Source organism: Numenius arquata, chromosome 21 (genome assembly GCF_964106895.1).
Source record: "Numenius arquata chromosome 21, bNumArq3.hap1.1, whole genome shotgun sequence".
NCBI classification, from domain to species: Eukaryota; Metazoa; Chordata; class Aves; order Charadriiformes; family Scolopacidae; genus Numenius; species Numenius arquata.
Window position 1 is genome coordinate 4,422,313 of NC_133596.1, and position 14,531 is coordinate 4,436,843.

Consider the following 14,531-nt stretch of genomic DNA (forward strand, 5'->3'; position numbering starts at 1 on the left):
CAGCAAGAGGGAAGGGTCAAGGGAAGATGCTGCTCAGGTCCCCATCTCCTCCTGCCAACCCCATGGCCACCCCAGCTCCGATCCTGGTCCTGGTCCTGGTCCTGGTCCTGGCCAGGCCCTTTTACCCCGTGGAGCAACTTCCCTGTTGCTTTTTGGGCTTGTTTGTTTGCTGCATTTGCTGACTCGGCGCAGCCCCGCCGCCTGCCTGACTCATCCCGTAGCTCGGGGCACGGCATGACTCGGGGCATGGCATGGCATGGCATGGCCGCATCCTGCACGCTCACCTGCGCCGTGCCGGCCAATGCCAGGCTCTGCCACAGCCCACCTTGGCGATGTGGTGGAGCTCCCCACCATCTGCTGGATGCAGAAGCATTGGGGTGGGCAGGAAGAGGGACCAACAGTGCCCTCCATGTTCCACATGTGCCAGGAGGGATGACATGAGCACCCCGAGAATTGCAGCGAGCCCCAAAGCCACCTCCTGTGCTCATAGGACCCCTCCAAAATGTCCTGCAGGATCAGAGGGAGGTTTAGTGGGTTTAAGGGTCTGGCTTGTCCCTGAAGGGTGGTTTCTGCTCAGCTCTCCCATGGTCTCCTTGTCTCCATGCAGCTCCACCAGCCCCACCGCAGCAGCCGCAGGGGCCGAACCTGGCAGCGCAGGGTGTTACGGGACCGTGGCAGCCCACTCCCCAGCCCCCCGGCATGGATTCGCCGTTCCGGCATGCCAAGGCCAGGGGCTTCGTCTCCAGCGCAGAGCTGAGCATGAAGCAAGCGGTGCCGAGCACGCCGGGTCCCGAGGGCAGGTCCCGCTTCCAGAAGGTCTCACTGGTGTCGCGGCGGCTGGAGAACACGGGGAGCGCGCGGGGCCGGGAGGGGAGTCCCTCCCGCGTCTCCCTCCTGCTGCAGGCCTGGGAGAGGGAGATCGTGGAGAAGACGGCGGCCGCCCCCACCACCCTGCCACAGCGGGAACGCTCGTCCTCCACCAACCTCCTCAAGGACTTCACCGCCCACGGCCCCATCTTCTCGCAGGTGTATTCCCCCGCGCAGAAGCCCCGGCGGCAGGACGAGAGGGGGAAGGCGGGGGCCGGCGGGGGCGGTGGTGGCATCCCCCCGCCGGTGGGTGCCCCCTGCGAGGTGCCTGTGCACAGGGAGAGCTACGTGCACGGCACCCTCCTTCCTCCCCTACCCACCGAGCGCCCCACGGTGGGTCCCGGTGAGGGTCCCGGTGCCCCATGCGGGGCTGAGCCCGGCTGCGTCTCTGCCCTGCCCCGGGCCAGGCACGTCACCGTGCTGCGGACGGGCAGGGATGCAGCCGGTCCCGAGCCGGGGCTGGCAGAGGGAAAGGAAGCCCAAAATGGGATGCACGATGCCACCGGTGCCACGACGACCCCACCGCAGCAGGAGAGCCATGGGCAGGATGGCAGCGGCTTGGCTGGGGACACAACAGGCAGCGAGAGCTCGCCGGGCACCGAGGAGGCCACCGGGCTCCCGGATGAGGGATCCCCTGGGGAGAAATGCTTGCCTCAAGCCGAAGCCACGCCGGCAAATGCAACCCCAAGAGACAGCAACAGTCCTGGGGACCCACAAACCAGTATAACCAGCTCCCCGCAGTGTCCCTTGGAGGATGCTGGCGGCCAGGCTGATCCGGCTGGTGCGGGAGAGGGAAGCGCAGCAGACGGAGATGGCACCATTTCAGCCACGCCACCGAGGACAGAGAGCCCCCCGGGAGCTGGTGGCACCCCCAAAAACCCCTCCTTGGAGGTGAGCAATAGTCCAGAGCCTTCATCCGAAGGACCAGCATCTCCAAAGGCTGAGGTTGAGTTGGAGGGGGACGAGAAAACAGGGGACCCCCAAAGCACAGCTCAAGAGCCCAAGAGCAGCCCAGAGCCCCCCGCCGAGCGCCCAGCCCATGACCCACCAGCTGAGAGCCCCCCAGACATGACTGAGGAGGACCCTGAGCTGCTGGTGGACATGGAGATCTTTGTGGACACTCTACGCAACATGGAGCCCTCGGAGATGCGGAAGGCGCCCAAGGCCCCGCGCCAGCCCCGGCCGTCGTCACTGGGCCGTTGTGCCGCTCTGCCCCCCATCCATGAGGACCATGTGGCTCCCCGTGCCCCCGTCTCCTTGCCTGATGCCCTGCGTGAGCTCCTGGCACGGGGCCCGGTGGGGCGGCAGGAGGAGACCCTGGAGGAGGAGGTGGAGATCGAGAACCCCTACCTGAGCCCCGCTGAGCGGGCGGCGATGCGGTCCCACCAGAAGGTCCCTGGTGACGTTGTGGTCAGCGATGGCCGGGTGGAGGGGAGCTCACTTCTGGGGATGCCAGGGCAGGTGGGAGTGGAGGAAAAGTCCAAACTGGTGGCTGGGGGCTTGGCTGAGCGGAGTGTGCTCTTCCGAGGGAATGTCCTCAAGGGCATGGCGCTGCTCTCCCACTTCTTGGAGCATCGAGCGGCTGTGGCTGATGAGGGGAAGCCCTACTCACGCCTGGACAACAGCGTGCTCTACAGCCGCTTCGTCTCCCCCAGCACCGCCCTGCTCGAGCTGCCTGGCAGGGACAGGGGGGGCACAGGCTCACCCACCCCTGTGGACAACAATGGACTGGGCCCTGGTGACCACCCTGGCCCCGAGATGGCCATGCTGGAAGCCCCAAGTGCTGGCCGTGTTCCTCCTCTCACTGGAGAGCTGGAGAGCACCGTGACCCTGTACCCCACTGATGTCCTGGTGAGTGAATCCCGCAACGTGGCACCTGAGGAGATGTTCTGCCCCTCCCTGGGCATGTGGGGAGGTGGTGGGGTCTGAACCCTGGAGCATCTTTCCCAGCACATGGCTTGGGCTTCCCATCAGAGAGGCCATGGGGTGAAAGCCCCTGGTGTGATGGGAGGGTACTGGGATGGGTGATGGGAGGGTACTGGGATGGGTGACAGGAGGGTACCAGGGCGGGTGATGGAGGGTATTGGTGATGGAAGGGAACCAGGATGGGTGATGGGAGGGTGCCATCCTGGGTGACAGGAGGGCACCAGGGGGAGGTGACGGGAGGGTACCAGGTCAAGCGATGGGAGGGTGTCACCACAGATGATGGGAGGGTCCCGGGGCAGGGAGGTTGATCCTCAGCAGTGCAGGAATGCTCGAGGTGTGGCTGCTCGGGGCGGTGGGAGGGATTGGCAGACACCAGACGTGAGGCTGTGCCTGTGCGTTCCTTGGGCTGCGAGGAGATGGCTGGTGCGACCGATGTCGCTTTATGCTCCAAACACTCCTGTCCCCTTGGATGTTCGCAGCAGGAGGACAAGGAGGGCTTCGAGAAGATCAACACAAGACCTGGCAAGGTACAGGGAGCGTGGTGGGGCCGGGCTGGGCTGTCCGGGTCATGGTGCGGTGTGGTGGCACCTCTCAGATGTGTCACCCCCCTCCCAGATCATCCTCTTCTCCGAGGCCGGCTTCGCGGGCCAGAAACGGGAGATCTGGGGTGACGTCCCCGACGCCACGTCCTGGGAGCTCTCGCACACCATCTCCATCCGGGTCATCCGAGGCGGGTAGGGGACGACGGCGGGGTGAGGACACGCGGTGAGGATGCGGAGGGAGGGCTCGGCCGGGGCCACCGCGCTCCCCACGCCAGGAATGGCGGCCGGGTCCCAGCCTGGGGTTCAGGAGTGACCGTCCCACCGGTGCTAATTACTGTGGCTACGATCCAGCACCGCGGCGGTGGCAGGATGTCCCCACCCCAGCCTGGGGCTCCCGATGGCTGTGGGGCTGTGGGTATAAGCAGGATTTCCCACCCACCCCCCTCTCTTTTTTCCCACCCCCCTCCCAGGTGGGTGATGTACGAGAAGCCCCGGTTTCACGGGCGCAAGTGCGTGCTGGCCGAGGGGGACGTGGAGATCGACAACCCCTGGACGGCGTACGGGCAGAGCGAGCAGCCCCGCGGCAACCGGCCCTTCCGCATCGGCTCCTTCAAGAGGGTGGTGCGGGTGAGCGCAAGAAACAACACCCCCCACTCAAGCCTCCTGCTGCCCCCCCACGTCCCTCAGCACCCACCAAGTTGTGGGGGTGCCGGACCCCCATAACGCTGCTCTGCCCCACGCCAGGACTACCGCATCCCGGAGATCAGCCTGTTTGCGGAGGAGAACGGCGAAGGTGCCCGGCTGACGTTCACCGACTCGGCCGAGGACACCCGCACGCAGGGCCAGGCGCTCGCCGCCGCCTCCATCATCGTCCACTCGGGCTTGTGAGTGGGACCGTGGGGCCGGGTGGGCGCCGGGTGGGCTCCAGCACGGGCTGGAGCGGGGCGTGATGCTCTCCCCTTCTTCCCCAGGTGGCTGGTTTACTCCAAGCCTTTCTTCGACGATGACCCCTACGTTTTGGAGCCGGGCGGGTACCCCAATTTAAAGGCTTGGGGAGCGAAGGACCCATCCATCTGCTCCATGCACCCCATCAGGCTGGTGAGTGCTGGTTGCTGGAGCACGGTTACTGGGGTGCCGGGGCTGTATCCAGCCCTGGACACGGCAGGCGAGAGCATCTTCCGGTGGTTCCTGGTTCACATCAGTGAGAGCTGGGTGTGGAAATGTGCCGAGCGTGGCTCTGGAACGTGCTCCTGTGGGTTAGTAGTGAAGGAAAGGAATGAAACAAAGTCCAAAAGAGCTTGTTCTTGAATTCAAATGTCCCAAAAACCAGCCCAGGCTTTAAACGGGGGGAACTGGATGTCCCTGTGCCATCCCTCCTGCCACTGTAGCCTCACTGGGGCTCCTTCTCCTTCCAGGGCTGTCCTGTTGTGGAGAGACCTGGTGAGCCACAGGTGAGTGCCAGCACCCACAGAGGCCATGGGGCCAGGATGGCCGTGGGACCACGCTCACCCCACTATGTCCCCAGGTGCTGATCTACGAGGCTGCGGGTTTCCAGGGCCGCAGCTTTGCCATCAGCCGAGACATCTACGACCTGAAGCGACTGCCTGGGCCAGCATTGTCCACCGTGGGCTCCCTGCACGTCCTGGGTGGCTGGTGAGCAGCGTAGGGTGGGCAATCCCGGCTGGAGCAGGCTGGGAAGGCGATGGTGACCCCTGGGAAAAGGCTTGGAGGAGCTGCCCGAGGCTGTGGGATGGCTGTGGGCAGCTTGGGGGAGAGGGTGGCAGTGGCGTGGCGTGGCGTGGATGGTGTCCCCATGTCTCGGCACATGGAAATCATCTGGAGACCTCACTTCCCGTGTCTGCCTGTGCCACAGCTGGGTCGGCTACGAGAAAGAGGGCTTCCGTGGCCACCAGTACCTGCTGGAGGAAGGGGAGTACCAGGACTGGAAGCAGTGGGGCGGCTACAGCCAGGAGCTGGTGTCCTTACGGCTGATACGGACGGTGAGGGCAGGGGTGGTGACATCGCTTGGGGATGGACCCAGTGTCGGCAGGGAGAGCCAGCCCCCCCCAAGTCCCATGCTCATCCCCCAAAGGGAGCCTTCCCTGCCTGCGTCAGGCAGCTGGGCATGGCCTGAGATCCCCCAAACTCATCACATGCAGAGGTCTGGGTGCCCAGAGCTGCTCCCACCCTCCCTGGGGTCCCTGGGGCTGTGTGTGTGGAGAGCACCTGGCACGCAGCCCCCTTCCCCCAAACAGACCATGGGGCTCTGGGGGGGTTGTGTCCTTCTCCCCACAGGACTTCTCCGATCCGGCGCTGGTCCTCTTCGAGGCCATGGACTTCGAGGAGGGCCCGAGCGTGGAGCTGAGCGAGGCGCTCCCCGACACGCAGCTGGCCGGCTACGGCACCGTCACCCAGTCCATCCACGTGCTGAGCGGAGTGTGAGTGCGGGGACGGGGGAGAGAGTGGGGCCGGGGGGTGGATGGGGGGGTGCTGAGCCAGCACCCACGTTTTGCTGGCAGATGGGTGGCCTACGAGGGCACTAACTTCTCGGGCGAGCAGTACATCCTGGAGAAGGGGGTGTACCGCAACTGCGAAGACTGGGGTGCCACGGATTGCCGCATCGCCTCGGCGCAGCCCATCCTGCAGGTGAGAGCACCGGGCACCCCCTCACCCCCCCCCCTTCACCACGGGACCCACCGGTGCCACCACGCACGGGGTTGGTGGGGGCCGAGCTGGGGCACGACACCAACCAGCCCCGCTCTGTGATCTTCCAGGTCGGAGAACGCAACCTCCACTTCGTCTCCAAGGTCAGGGGTGGCAGATGGGGAGGGGAACGTGCCCCCCTGGGGGACGTGGTCCCTTGCGGGGTGGTGGTGATGCTTTGCCCCCCTCACCGAGCCCCTCCGCTCCCCCTCCCCAGATCCTGCTCTTCTCAGAGCCTGACTTCTTGGGGGACCACATCGCCTTCGAGGAGGACCAGGACGCCCTGCCCGGTGCCTTCATCCCACACTCCTGCAGAGTCCGCGGGGGCAGGTAGGGTGTCCCAAGGCCTTACTGCCTCTGGCTGGGGACAGGAATGGGGACAGGAATGGGGACAGGAACAGGGACGTCAACCTGGCCAGCAGCCCTGCAGGCGCCCGTGGGGGCTCACCGGGAGGGTGGGTAGGACAGGGATGCTGCAAGAGGGATGGATGCCCACCATGATGGTCAGCCTGGGCACGCTCCTCTCCTCCAGCTGGATCCTGTTCGACGGGCAGGACTTTGCAGGGGACCAGCACGTGCTCTCCGAGGGCGAGTACCCCACACTCAGCGCCATGGGCTGCCTCTCCTCCACCACCATCCGCTCCTTGAAGAAGGTCCCAGTGGTGAGTCCTGCCAGCACTGAGGCAGAAACTCCCCAGGAACCTCCTTTCCCCCCCTGCAGTGCTGTGTCTCCAGCTTTGGACCCCTCCTGCATCCTTGGGTGCTCACTCCTCCTGCTTGTCCCCCTCATGCCTCTTCCCCAATCCCACAGTTTTTCTCGGAGCCCTCCATCTTCCTGCACGGGCTGGAGTGTTTTGAGGGGAAGGAGATCGAGCTGAACAACGAAGTGCGGAGCCTGCAGGCAGAGGGTTTCAACAACCATGTGCTGTCGGTGCGCGTCAAAGGCGGGATGTAAGTGAGCCCCAGCCCTGCTCGCCCCCAGCCAGTGGGTGCTGTCTGCCTGCCTGGGGGTGACCGTGCTCTGCCCACCGTGTCCCATCCCATCCCCTCCTGTCCCATCCCACCTAAGCCTGTCCCGTCCCATCCCATCCCCTCCTGTCCCATCCCACCTAAGCCTGTCCCGTCCCATCCCATCCCACTGCATCCCATCCCATCCCCTCCTGTCCCATCCCACCTAAGCCTGTCCCGTCCCATCCCATCCCACCCCATCCCATCTAAGCCTGTCCCATCCCATCCCACTGCATCCCATCCCCACCGTGTCCCATCTAAGCCTGTCCCATCCCATCCCACCCAATCTCATCTAAGCCTGTCCCATCCCACCGCATCCCATCCTGTCCCATCCCGTCCCGTCCCATCCCATCCCATCCCATCCCATCCCATCCCATCCCATCTAAGCCTGTCCCATTCCATCCTACCGCATCCCATCCAATCTCATCTAAGCCTGTCCCATCCCACCGCATCCCATCCTGTCCCGTCCCATCCCATCCCATCCCATCCCATCTAAGCCTGTCCCATTCCATCCTACCGCATCCCATCCCATCCCATCTAAGCCTGTCCCACCCCATCCTGTTCCCTGCAGCTGGGTGCTGTGTGAACATGGTGACTTCCGCGGGCGCCAGTGGCTGCTGGACTGCACCGAAATCACCAACTGGCTGACGTACAGCGGGCTCCAGCATGTGGGGTCTCTCTACCCCATCCGCCAGGTGAGTGCTGGGATGGGAGGGAGGGGAATGAACGCCAAAACCCCCAAACCCCGAGGCAGGCAGCTCACATGGAGCTGAAGTCCAAACGGCCAGGAGGAGGATGTGGTGGCAGCTCCGTGTGAGCTGGGGGTGAGCGGGGCATGGCCTGGAGCAGCAGAACGTTCTGACAGCTCTGGCCCATGAAAGGCACCACCAGCCCGACACCGGCCCCCCAGGTCCATGTCCCCCACGCTGGGAGTGGCTGTTTTGGTGGCGAAATGCTCCCCATGGGCAGGGACCTTGGAACACACCCCAGCATCCCAGCGGGAAGAGCCGTGCCCGTGCCAGCTTTGAAAGACAGGCCAGGGCCACAGCCGTCACCCTAGGGAGAGGCAGGGATGTCCTGGGGGGACGGGGAGGACCCTCAGGCAGCCACCTCAAGGGACCGGTGTCCTCCGTTCCCAAAGCTACACACCGGGTGAGGTCCCTCCTCGGCCAGCCACAGCGTGTGGGGCTGGAGGTGCAGGCAGCAGGGCTTTTTGGTGAAAAAAAAAAAAAAAAAAGGTTTCTCTCTTTCCAGAGACGGATCTATTTCCGCATCAGGAGCAGGGAGCTGGAGCTCTACCTCTCCGTCCCCGACGACGTGGAGGACATGAAAGCGGGGCGGGTGGTGGTCTCCAGCTTGAGCGAGCAGAGCAGCTCCATCTGGTACTACGAGGACGGGCTGATCAAAAACCAGGTCAGGGCTTGCGTGTGACAGCCAGCGCCGGGGAGGGGACAGGGGAGCCCCCCACAAGACTCCTGCTGGGGTACTCCCCACCCCAAAGCGATCTTCTAGGGCTTGTGACAGCCTTTCCCAGCATCTGACCTCAGCCTTGTCCCCAAAAATCAGTTGATTCTCTCCTCCCAGAGTCTCCCCTGGAGACGTGAAGGCATCTGTCTTCTCCGAGGAGTTTCTGTCACTCAAATTGTCCCCACCTCTCACTGAGGAGTTTTCCTGCTCATCCCACGTCCCACCCCCAGAACCAGCCACCTTTACAGGGAAACCCCTCTGAGCTCCAAGCCTTTGCGCTGTGTGGAGGCGATGGAGAGGAGCTGGCTGACCCAGCCACTGCCGCTCCTCGCAGGTGGCCCCCAACATGAGCCTGCAGGTCATCGGGCCGGCCGGGAAGGGCGCGAAGGCCGTGCTGTGGTCCGAGACCCGGATGCCACGTCAGACCTGGAGCATCGATTCTCAGGGACGGATCCACAGCCAGATGTTTGAGGACATGATCCTTGATATAAAGGGTGAGGTTTCAGCGCTGGCATGGGGGCTGCTTTCCCAGGGACCCCCCAAAACAGGGTGCTTGGCCGTGAGATGGGGCACCCACCCCTTCGCTGTCATCAGGAGGGTCTGTCCTCCTGAAACCCTCCACTTGCTCCACAGGTGGCCGATCCTATGACCGGGACCACGCCATTGTTTGGGACATGGCTGAAGAAAGACCCACGCAGATCTGGGACATTCAGGTGCTATGAGGGGGTAGCGTGTGGCCCTTGTGCCCAGAGGTGCCAATGGGCAGGATGGGGACACCCTGCCAGTGTCCTCACACCGGGGCAAGAGGCCTCCTACCCCAAACACCCCTTGCTCCGGCTGCTGGCGTGAAGGATGCCCACCATCCCCTCCATCACGAGGGGGAACCACCCCACCTCCCTCCCGGGGAGCCCTGTACGTGGCTCATGAAGGACCCCACAGACACAACTCGACGCGGGACCCTCTGGAGAGTGGAGGACACCCCTCTCCACCAGCGCACCCCCCCCCCCCCTCCGAACTGTATTTATGTATGTGTGTAAGATATGGCCCTCCTCATCTGTGCCAGCTCTGCCTGTGTGGTTGGTGTCCTTGTCCTTGTATTGGTCACAGCCTGACAGCCCCCATGCTGGGGAGCTGCCCCCCACCCCAGCACCTTGCCCCCCTTGCTCCAGGATGGGAGCCCGGTGCCCTCTAGTGTCCATGGGCCACAAGAAGCACGGGGGCCTCTGGGCTTTGAGAAGGGAGGAGCGGGCCAAGCTGTGCCCCTCCAGCCCCGGAGCATCGGGAGCTGCCGGATCCCACCAGCTCCAGCTCCTGCTGAGGATTCCGGGGTTTTCCAACCATATCGGTGAGCTCTGCTCCAGCAGCAGTTCGTGTCCAGGCTGCAGAGCTGCGTGGCAGCTCAGGTCACTTGTCTTCGAGGTCCCGGGGACAGAGGTCTTCTCCCCGAGACAGAGGTTGTCTCCACCCGGGTGAGGGCAGGAGCTCCCCGGGGACGTGACTCAGAGCCAGAAGGGACACAGGGTGAGAAACGCAGACATGGAGAACCTCAAGCGCTTCTGTCCTCGCCGCTGGGGAGAGGAGACGGCTGCCGGCAAGGGCCCGGTTTGCTGAGCAGGTTGAGCCCAGTTTGGGGAAGAGTCACTGAACTCGGGCAGCAATCACTTCTCAACCCCACAGCAAAAAACCGGGCTGTTCTGGTGGCGACAGACACCCCCAGCGCCTCCCCAGGAGGTTTCCTCGGCAGACTCGGGTGCACCAAGGTTCTTACATCAGGTTATCTCCAGCTGGTTGGCGACTGCTCTTGGGTTTTCAGCAACAGCCATCATCAAACATCCACCTTTATGCGGAAACTTGTCCCCAGCTGCCCCAAGACCTGTTCGGGCAGGAGGACGTTTAACCACAGGAGCGAGGAGCGTGCTGCACGGGGACGCCCAGCTCCGATGTGGTCTCCTGCCAGGCCAGCGGGCAAGCAGGCTCTGGCTGGCCAGAGCCCAAACCCCTGCCTGCAGGCAGCGGTGACAGGCAGGGCTCCTCAGAGAGGGCACTGCCAGGCCTGCAGAGCCGGCAAGGAGAGGGATATTGAGTGTCAGGGTAATTGCTTATGAGAACAACGCTGATGGGAAGGCAGAGGAGACCACCACAGGGCCCAGGAGACACACAAGAGAGGACGCTACCGACCCTGTACGACGGCTGAACCACCTGGAAGCCGCGGAGGGACGTCAAAACACACAAGCTCAGCCCACCCGGGCAGGTAGAGAGGCTGCCGAGGGGACAAAAAGCCTCTCAACGCGACCTCAACACCCAACTCCCCCTCCACACCTTAACACCTCCGAGCCAGCGACAGACAGGAAGCGCCTCATCCCCTCACCGGCCTTTATATAACCTCCGCCAGGCGGGGATTGGCTAACAGCAAGGCGTTTGGCAGCAGCGGATTGGTGGAGAGCACAAGCTCCTGCGATGGGATTGGCCAGCACTCAGCGTGCTGCGGGGGGCGCTGTTGCCATGGGGCCCCGGTCCCGGCCCCCGAGGCCCGTCCCCGGGCCTACGCCCGGGGCCGGGCCTCGGGGGCCGGGCCCGGTGCCTCCGGTGCCCCGAAGAGGCTCCAGCCAGGCCGGGAAGGGGAAGAACCAAGGCTCAGCCCCTTTACCCAACGTGAGACGAACCAGAAGGCCTTCCACACCAGCGCTTTATTTCTCAGAGCCTCGCAGCAGGGCCCCGGCTCTCCTCAACCGACCCCCGGGGGGCCTGGCTCGGAGCCGGGGGCAAGGGAGGCCGGAGGGAGAGGGAAGCAGGCCAGGGGAGCGATGGTGTTATGCTGGTCCTCCATGCTGCGAGGGTCCAAGGAGGCGGCGAGGCAGAGGGACGCCGTGGGGGGTGTCAGCGGAGGCGCAGGAAGAAGGCCACGGCCAGCCCCAGGGCGAGGGGCAGGAGGGCCGGGCTGCTGATGGGGGGGCTCAGGCTGCTTTGCGGGGGCTGGCTTGAGCGTGTCGGGGTGGTGGTCGTCTCCCCGGCCTGGCCGAGGGGCTGGAAAAGGAAATAGGAGAGTCAGGGTGGAAGTACTTCCTCCTCCCCGCCCCCCCCCCCCCCCCCGCATTCCAAAAGCCCTCCCCCAGCTGTCCTGGGGCAGAAAGGAGCCAGGGCCACCCCACTGCCCCTTCCCCCAGGGGACGTGTGGCCTCCGCTCTCGCCCCCAGGTTCCCCTTCACGCCACATGCAGAAGTCCCCCCTGTTGGCTTCGGGGCTTTCCCCAGGTTCTCCCTCGCATCGTTGTTCGTTTCTAGTCAGCAGCTTTTAGAAACAGGGGGAAGCCCCGGCAGAAGGGGCGAGTTGGGCTTGTAGGCTGTCACTGGGTCCTCATCACCTCAAGAAGGAAATTTTGGGCTGGATGGTCCCGGAAATGCCAGCCTGGGACCCACCATGGCAATGGGAGTTGAGGGTCAGACCAGTTTACGGTTGGACTTGGTGATCTCAGAGGTCCTTTCCAACCATTGAGATTCTGTGATTCTGTGAAGTAGGAGCCAGGGGTTGGTCTCTGCCCCTCAGATGGTGGCAAGAAAGTGGCTGGGGACGTGGTGGCCCACGGGGCCTGCAGATGCAGGAGTGAAGGTGTGAAACACCCATACTGGAAGTCAGAGGGAGGAGGAGGGACCCCCATTCCCCCAGGGCTGTCGCAAGCAGGGACGTGTCAGGCGGTGTGTGAAATGTAACAGAGCTGGGGTGGTGATATCAGGGCAGTTTCCTTCCATCTATAAAAATCGGCACCTTCCAAATTAAGGTGTTTGCGTGAATCCCTTGTGCCCTGGCTGTGCAGGACCCACTCTGCTCCCTCTGGATTATTGGTCCTTTCCCAGGACTTCTGGTGTACAGGGCTGTACGTTACGCCTGTGAATGGGAACCGCAGCTGGGCTGCTGGAAAAGGGACGCCATTTCCATCTGTGAACCAGCCCCCACGCAGGTTCTCACCGCTCCCCAGGTCCTTCTGGAGCCGGGATGGGGCCCCAACGCCCAGCTCTGCCCCCTCACAGGCACACTTACGCTGTGAGGGCTTTTGACTGGTTTGCCTGGCCCCTGAAAAGTAAATGCACCCCACGGAGCCGGCAGCAGGTTGCAGCCGTGAGGAGTTTGTGAGCAAAACAACCACAGACAAATCTGTCTACAACGCTGTAGAAAAAAAAATAGCGTTCCCAGAGCTGCCTCGAAAAGCATCACCACCCTGAAAGCGCCGCCACCTTCTTCCCTCCTACACAACGGTCCCCACCCAGGAGAGAGACAACATCCACCAGCACAGAGCTGGAGCTGAGCCCCCGTGGAGCCTCCCAGGGGGAAGCAAAATCACCTCCAGCAGGGAGAAGCAAGAGGAAACGAGACAGCTGTGTGCCCACCCGGCGTCCCCATGGCCCTGCAGCCATCCTCGCCGTCCCTACAGCCACCCTCAGTGTCCCCACACCAAGCATGGGCTGGGACCAGCGTGCAAAGGAGAGGCTGCAGGACGTGGTGGAAAGCTACGCGTGAAGGTTACAGATCTGCACGATGCTCTTACTCAAAAAAAAAAAAGAAAAAGCTTTAAAAAAGCAACGTGGGGAAGTATTTAGACCTTACAGACCACAGTGCAAAGCTCCTGGTAAGACAGCCAGGGCTGAAGTCAAAAGAAAGTCAAAAGCTGAAGTTCAGCAGAAATTCTCCCACCAGTCAAACCCCACAGCCCCCCAGCTGCCGTCACACCCACGGGACACAGCTGGCCAGACCACCCCCCCGGCCTCCGCGGGGCCCCACGCCGTGGGGTTTCTCTTACCATGCAGAGGACAAGCAGGGCGAGCAGGAGGAGCAGGTGGGAGCGCTGGAGGGGCTGCATGGTCAGGGCTGGGCGCAGGATGTGCTGTGACACTTCCTCATCTGCTCGCAGCGATTGCAGTCGGAGGCTTTAAGCGCAGCGGGGGCCCGGTCTCACCAATCACACCTTCCTTCCCTGTGCCAGCCCCTGCGCCACCCCAAAGAAACGTTTGAACCTTGGGGCGATTTGGGGAAGTCATATCTGCTGCGGATGCTGCGAGGGAGAAGTTGCAAGATACGGGGATCTCCAAACAGACACAACCCCAAACAGCCCTTTCAGCCTCAATTTTCTCTCTCCGGCCTCGATCTACGTCTCCCAGCGTAAAAGCAGCTCCTGCTCCCTGGCATGGCCACACAGCCAGCCCCAAGTGGGATGTCCTGGCCACCATCTCTAGCAAAGGCAGCAAGCCCCTCGCCCTGCCTTTTCCTACATCACAAAATACCACCTGCAGCATGAAACCCCCCCCAAGCTGAGCTCTGCTTCTCCCTGTCCCGTGCCCCACGCCCATGAAGAACCAGTCGTGGTTACGGGTTGAAACCCACCCTCGTTCACTGAGAGGGTTTGTAAATCACGGCCAACGTTTCAACAAGGGTTCTGCATCATGCCGTGTAAGAAACCTCCTTCCCTGCAACTCAGGGCAGAAGCTGGGTCCAAGCTGTCCCTTGGAATTTCCGTTACACGCCTGGGATCGTCTGATCCAGGTAATGGATCAGGGAAACGCTTCCTTCTAGCCTCCAGACATCCATCTCCTCACAGCAGATCTCTGAGCACCCTCACCCACTCAACTGCAGCAGCAGGGGGAAAAAAAAGGGATCTTGTGATTTAAAGATAGTTTAAAATCAGTAAAGCTACCGAAATGTGCCGAGCACATACACCTGCTGTCTGGTTCTGTGTTGGTGAAGCACATCGCAGTGCAGTGAGCCCGCTGCCAGCCTCCGCCCAGAGCTGAAGGCTCCTCTGCAGCAAAGCTTCACCAAATTTAGTTAATTTTTTTCACTTCACCGAAGTGTCAAAATGAAAGTCTCTTGGGGCCAGCCAACATCCCATAAAAGGTGCTAAAAATGGGCCTGTTCTGCCTCTCTCCAACTGTTGAGGCCGAGCTCTCCAGAGAGCGGAGCAGCACGGGTGACGCGCAGGGAAAAGGTCCCTGGATGGCGGCAAGGGCTGGGTGGAGTTCAGAGCATCAG

The 14,531-nt window shown here is 62.9% G+C and overlaps 1 protein-coding gene across 1 annotated transcript; it reads left to right on the plus strand.

Annotated features, from left to right (window-relative positions):
• The first annotated feature begins 699 nt into the window (after positions 1 to 699).
• CRYBG2 (crystallin beta-gamma domain containing 2) lies at positions 700 to 9,235 on the plus strand. Its single transcript, XM_074162148.1, has 19 exons — positions 700 to 2,718; positions 3,273 to 3,320; positions 3,409 to 3,527; positions 3,806 to 3,962; positions 4,080 to 4,219; positions 4,307 to 4,433; positions 4,751 to 4,786; positions 4,861 to 4,988; positions 5,209 to 5,335; positions 5,631 to 5,773; positions 5,855 to 5,981; positions 6,110 to 6,142; positions 6,256 to 6,368; positions 6,571 to 6,700; positions 6,850 to 6,989; positions 7,618 to 7,741; positions 8,301 to 8,459; positions 8,848 to 9,007; positions 9,147 to 9,235. Exons 1-19 carry the CDS (start codon positions 700 to 702, stop codon positions 9,233 to 9,235), a joined length of 4,119 nt encoding a protein of 1,372 aa, XP_074018249.1.
• Positions 9,236 to 14,531: the final 5,296 nt, after the last annotated feature.

What these genes read in the sequence shown, in the direction of transcription:
- CRYBG2 (XM_074162148.1), top strand. Translation starts at nt 700, where the DNA reads ATGGATTCGCCGTTCCGGCATGCCAAGGCCAGGGGCTTCGTCTCCAGC. An exon ending in ATCATCGTCCACTCGGGCTT is followed by an intron (nt 4,220 to 4,306) that starts GTGAGTGGGACC and finishes CTTCTTCCCCAG; the next exon opens with GTGGCTGGTTTACTCCAAGC. An exon ending in ATCCACGTGCTGAGCGGAGT is followed by an intron (nt 5,774 to 5,854) that starts GTGAGTGCGGGG and finishes TTTTGCTGGCAG; the next exon opens with ATGGGTGGCCTACGAGGGCA.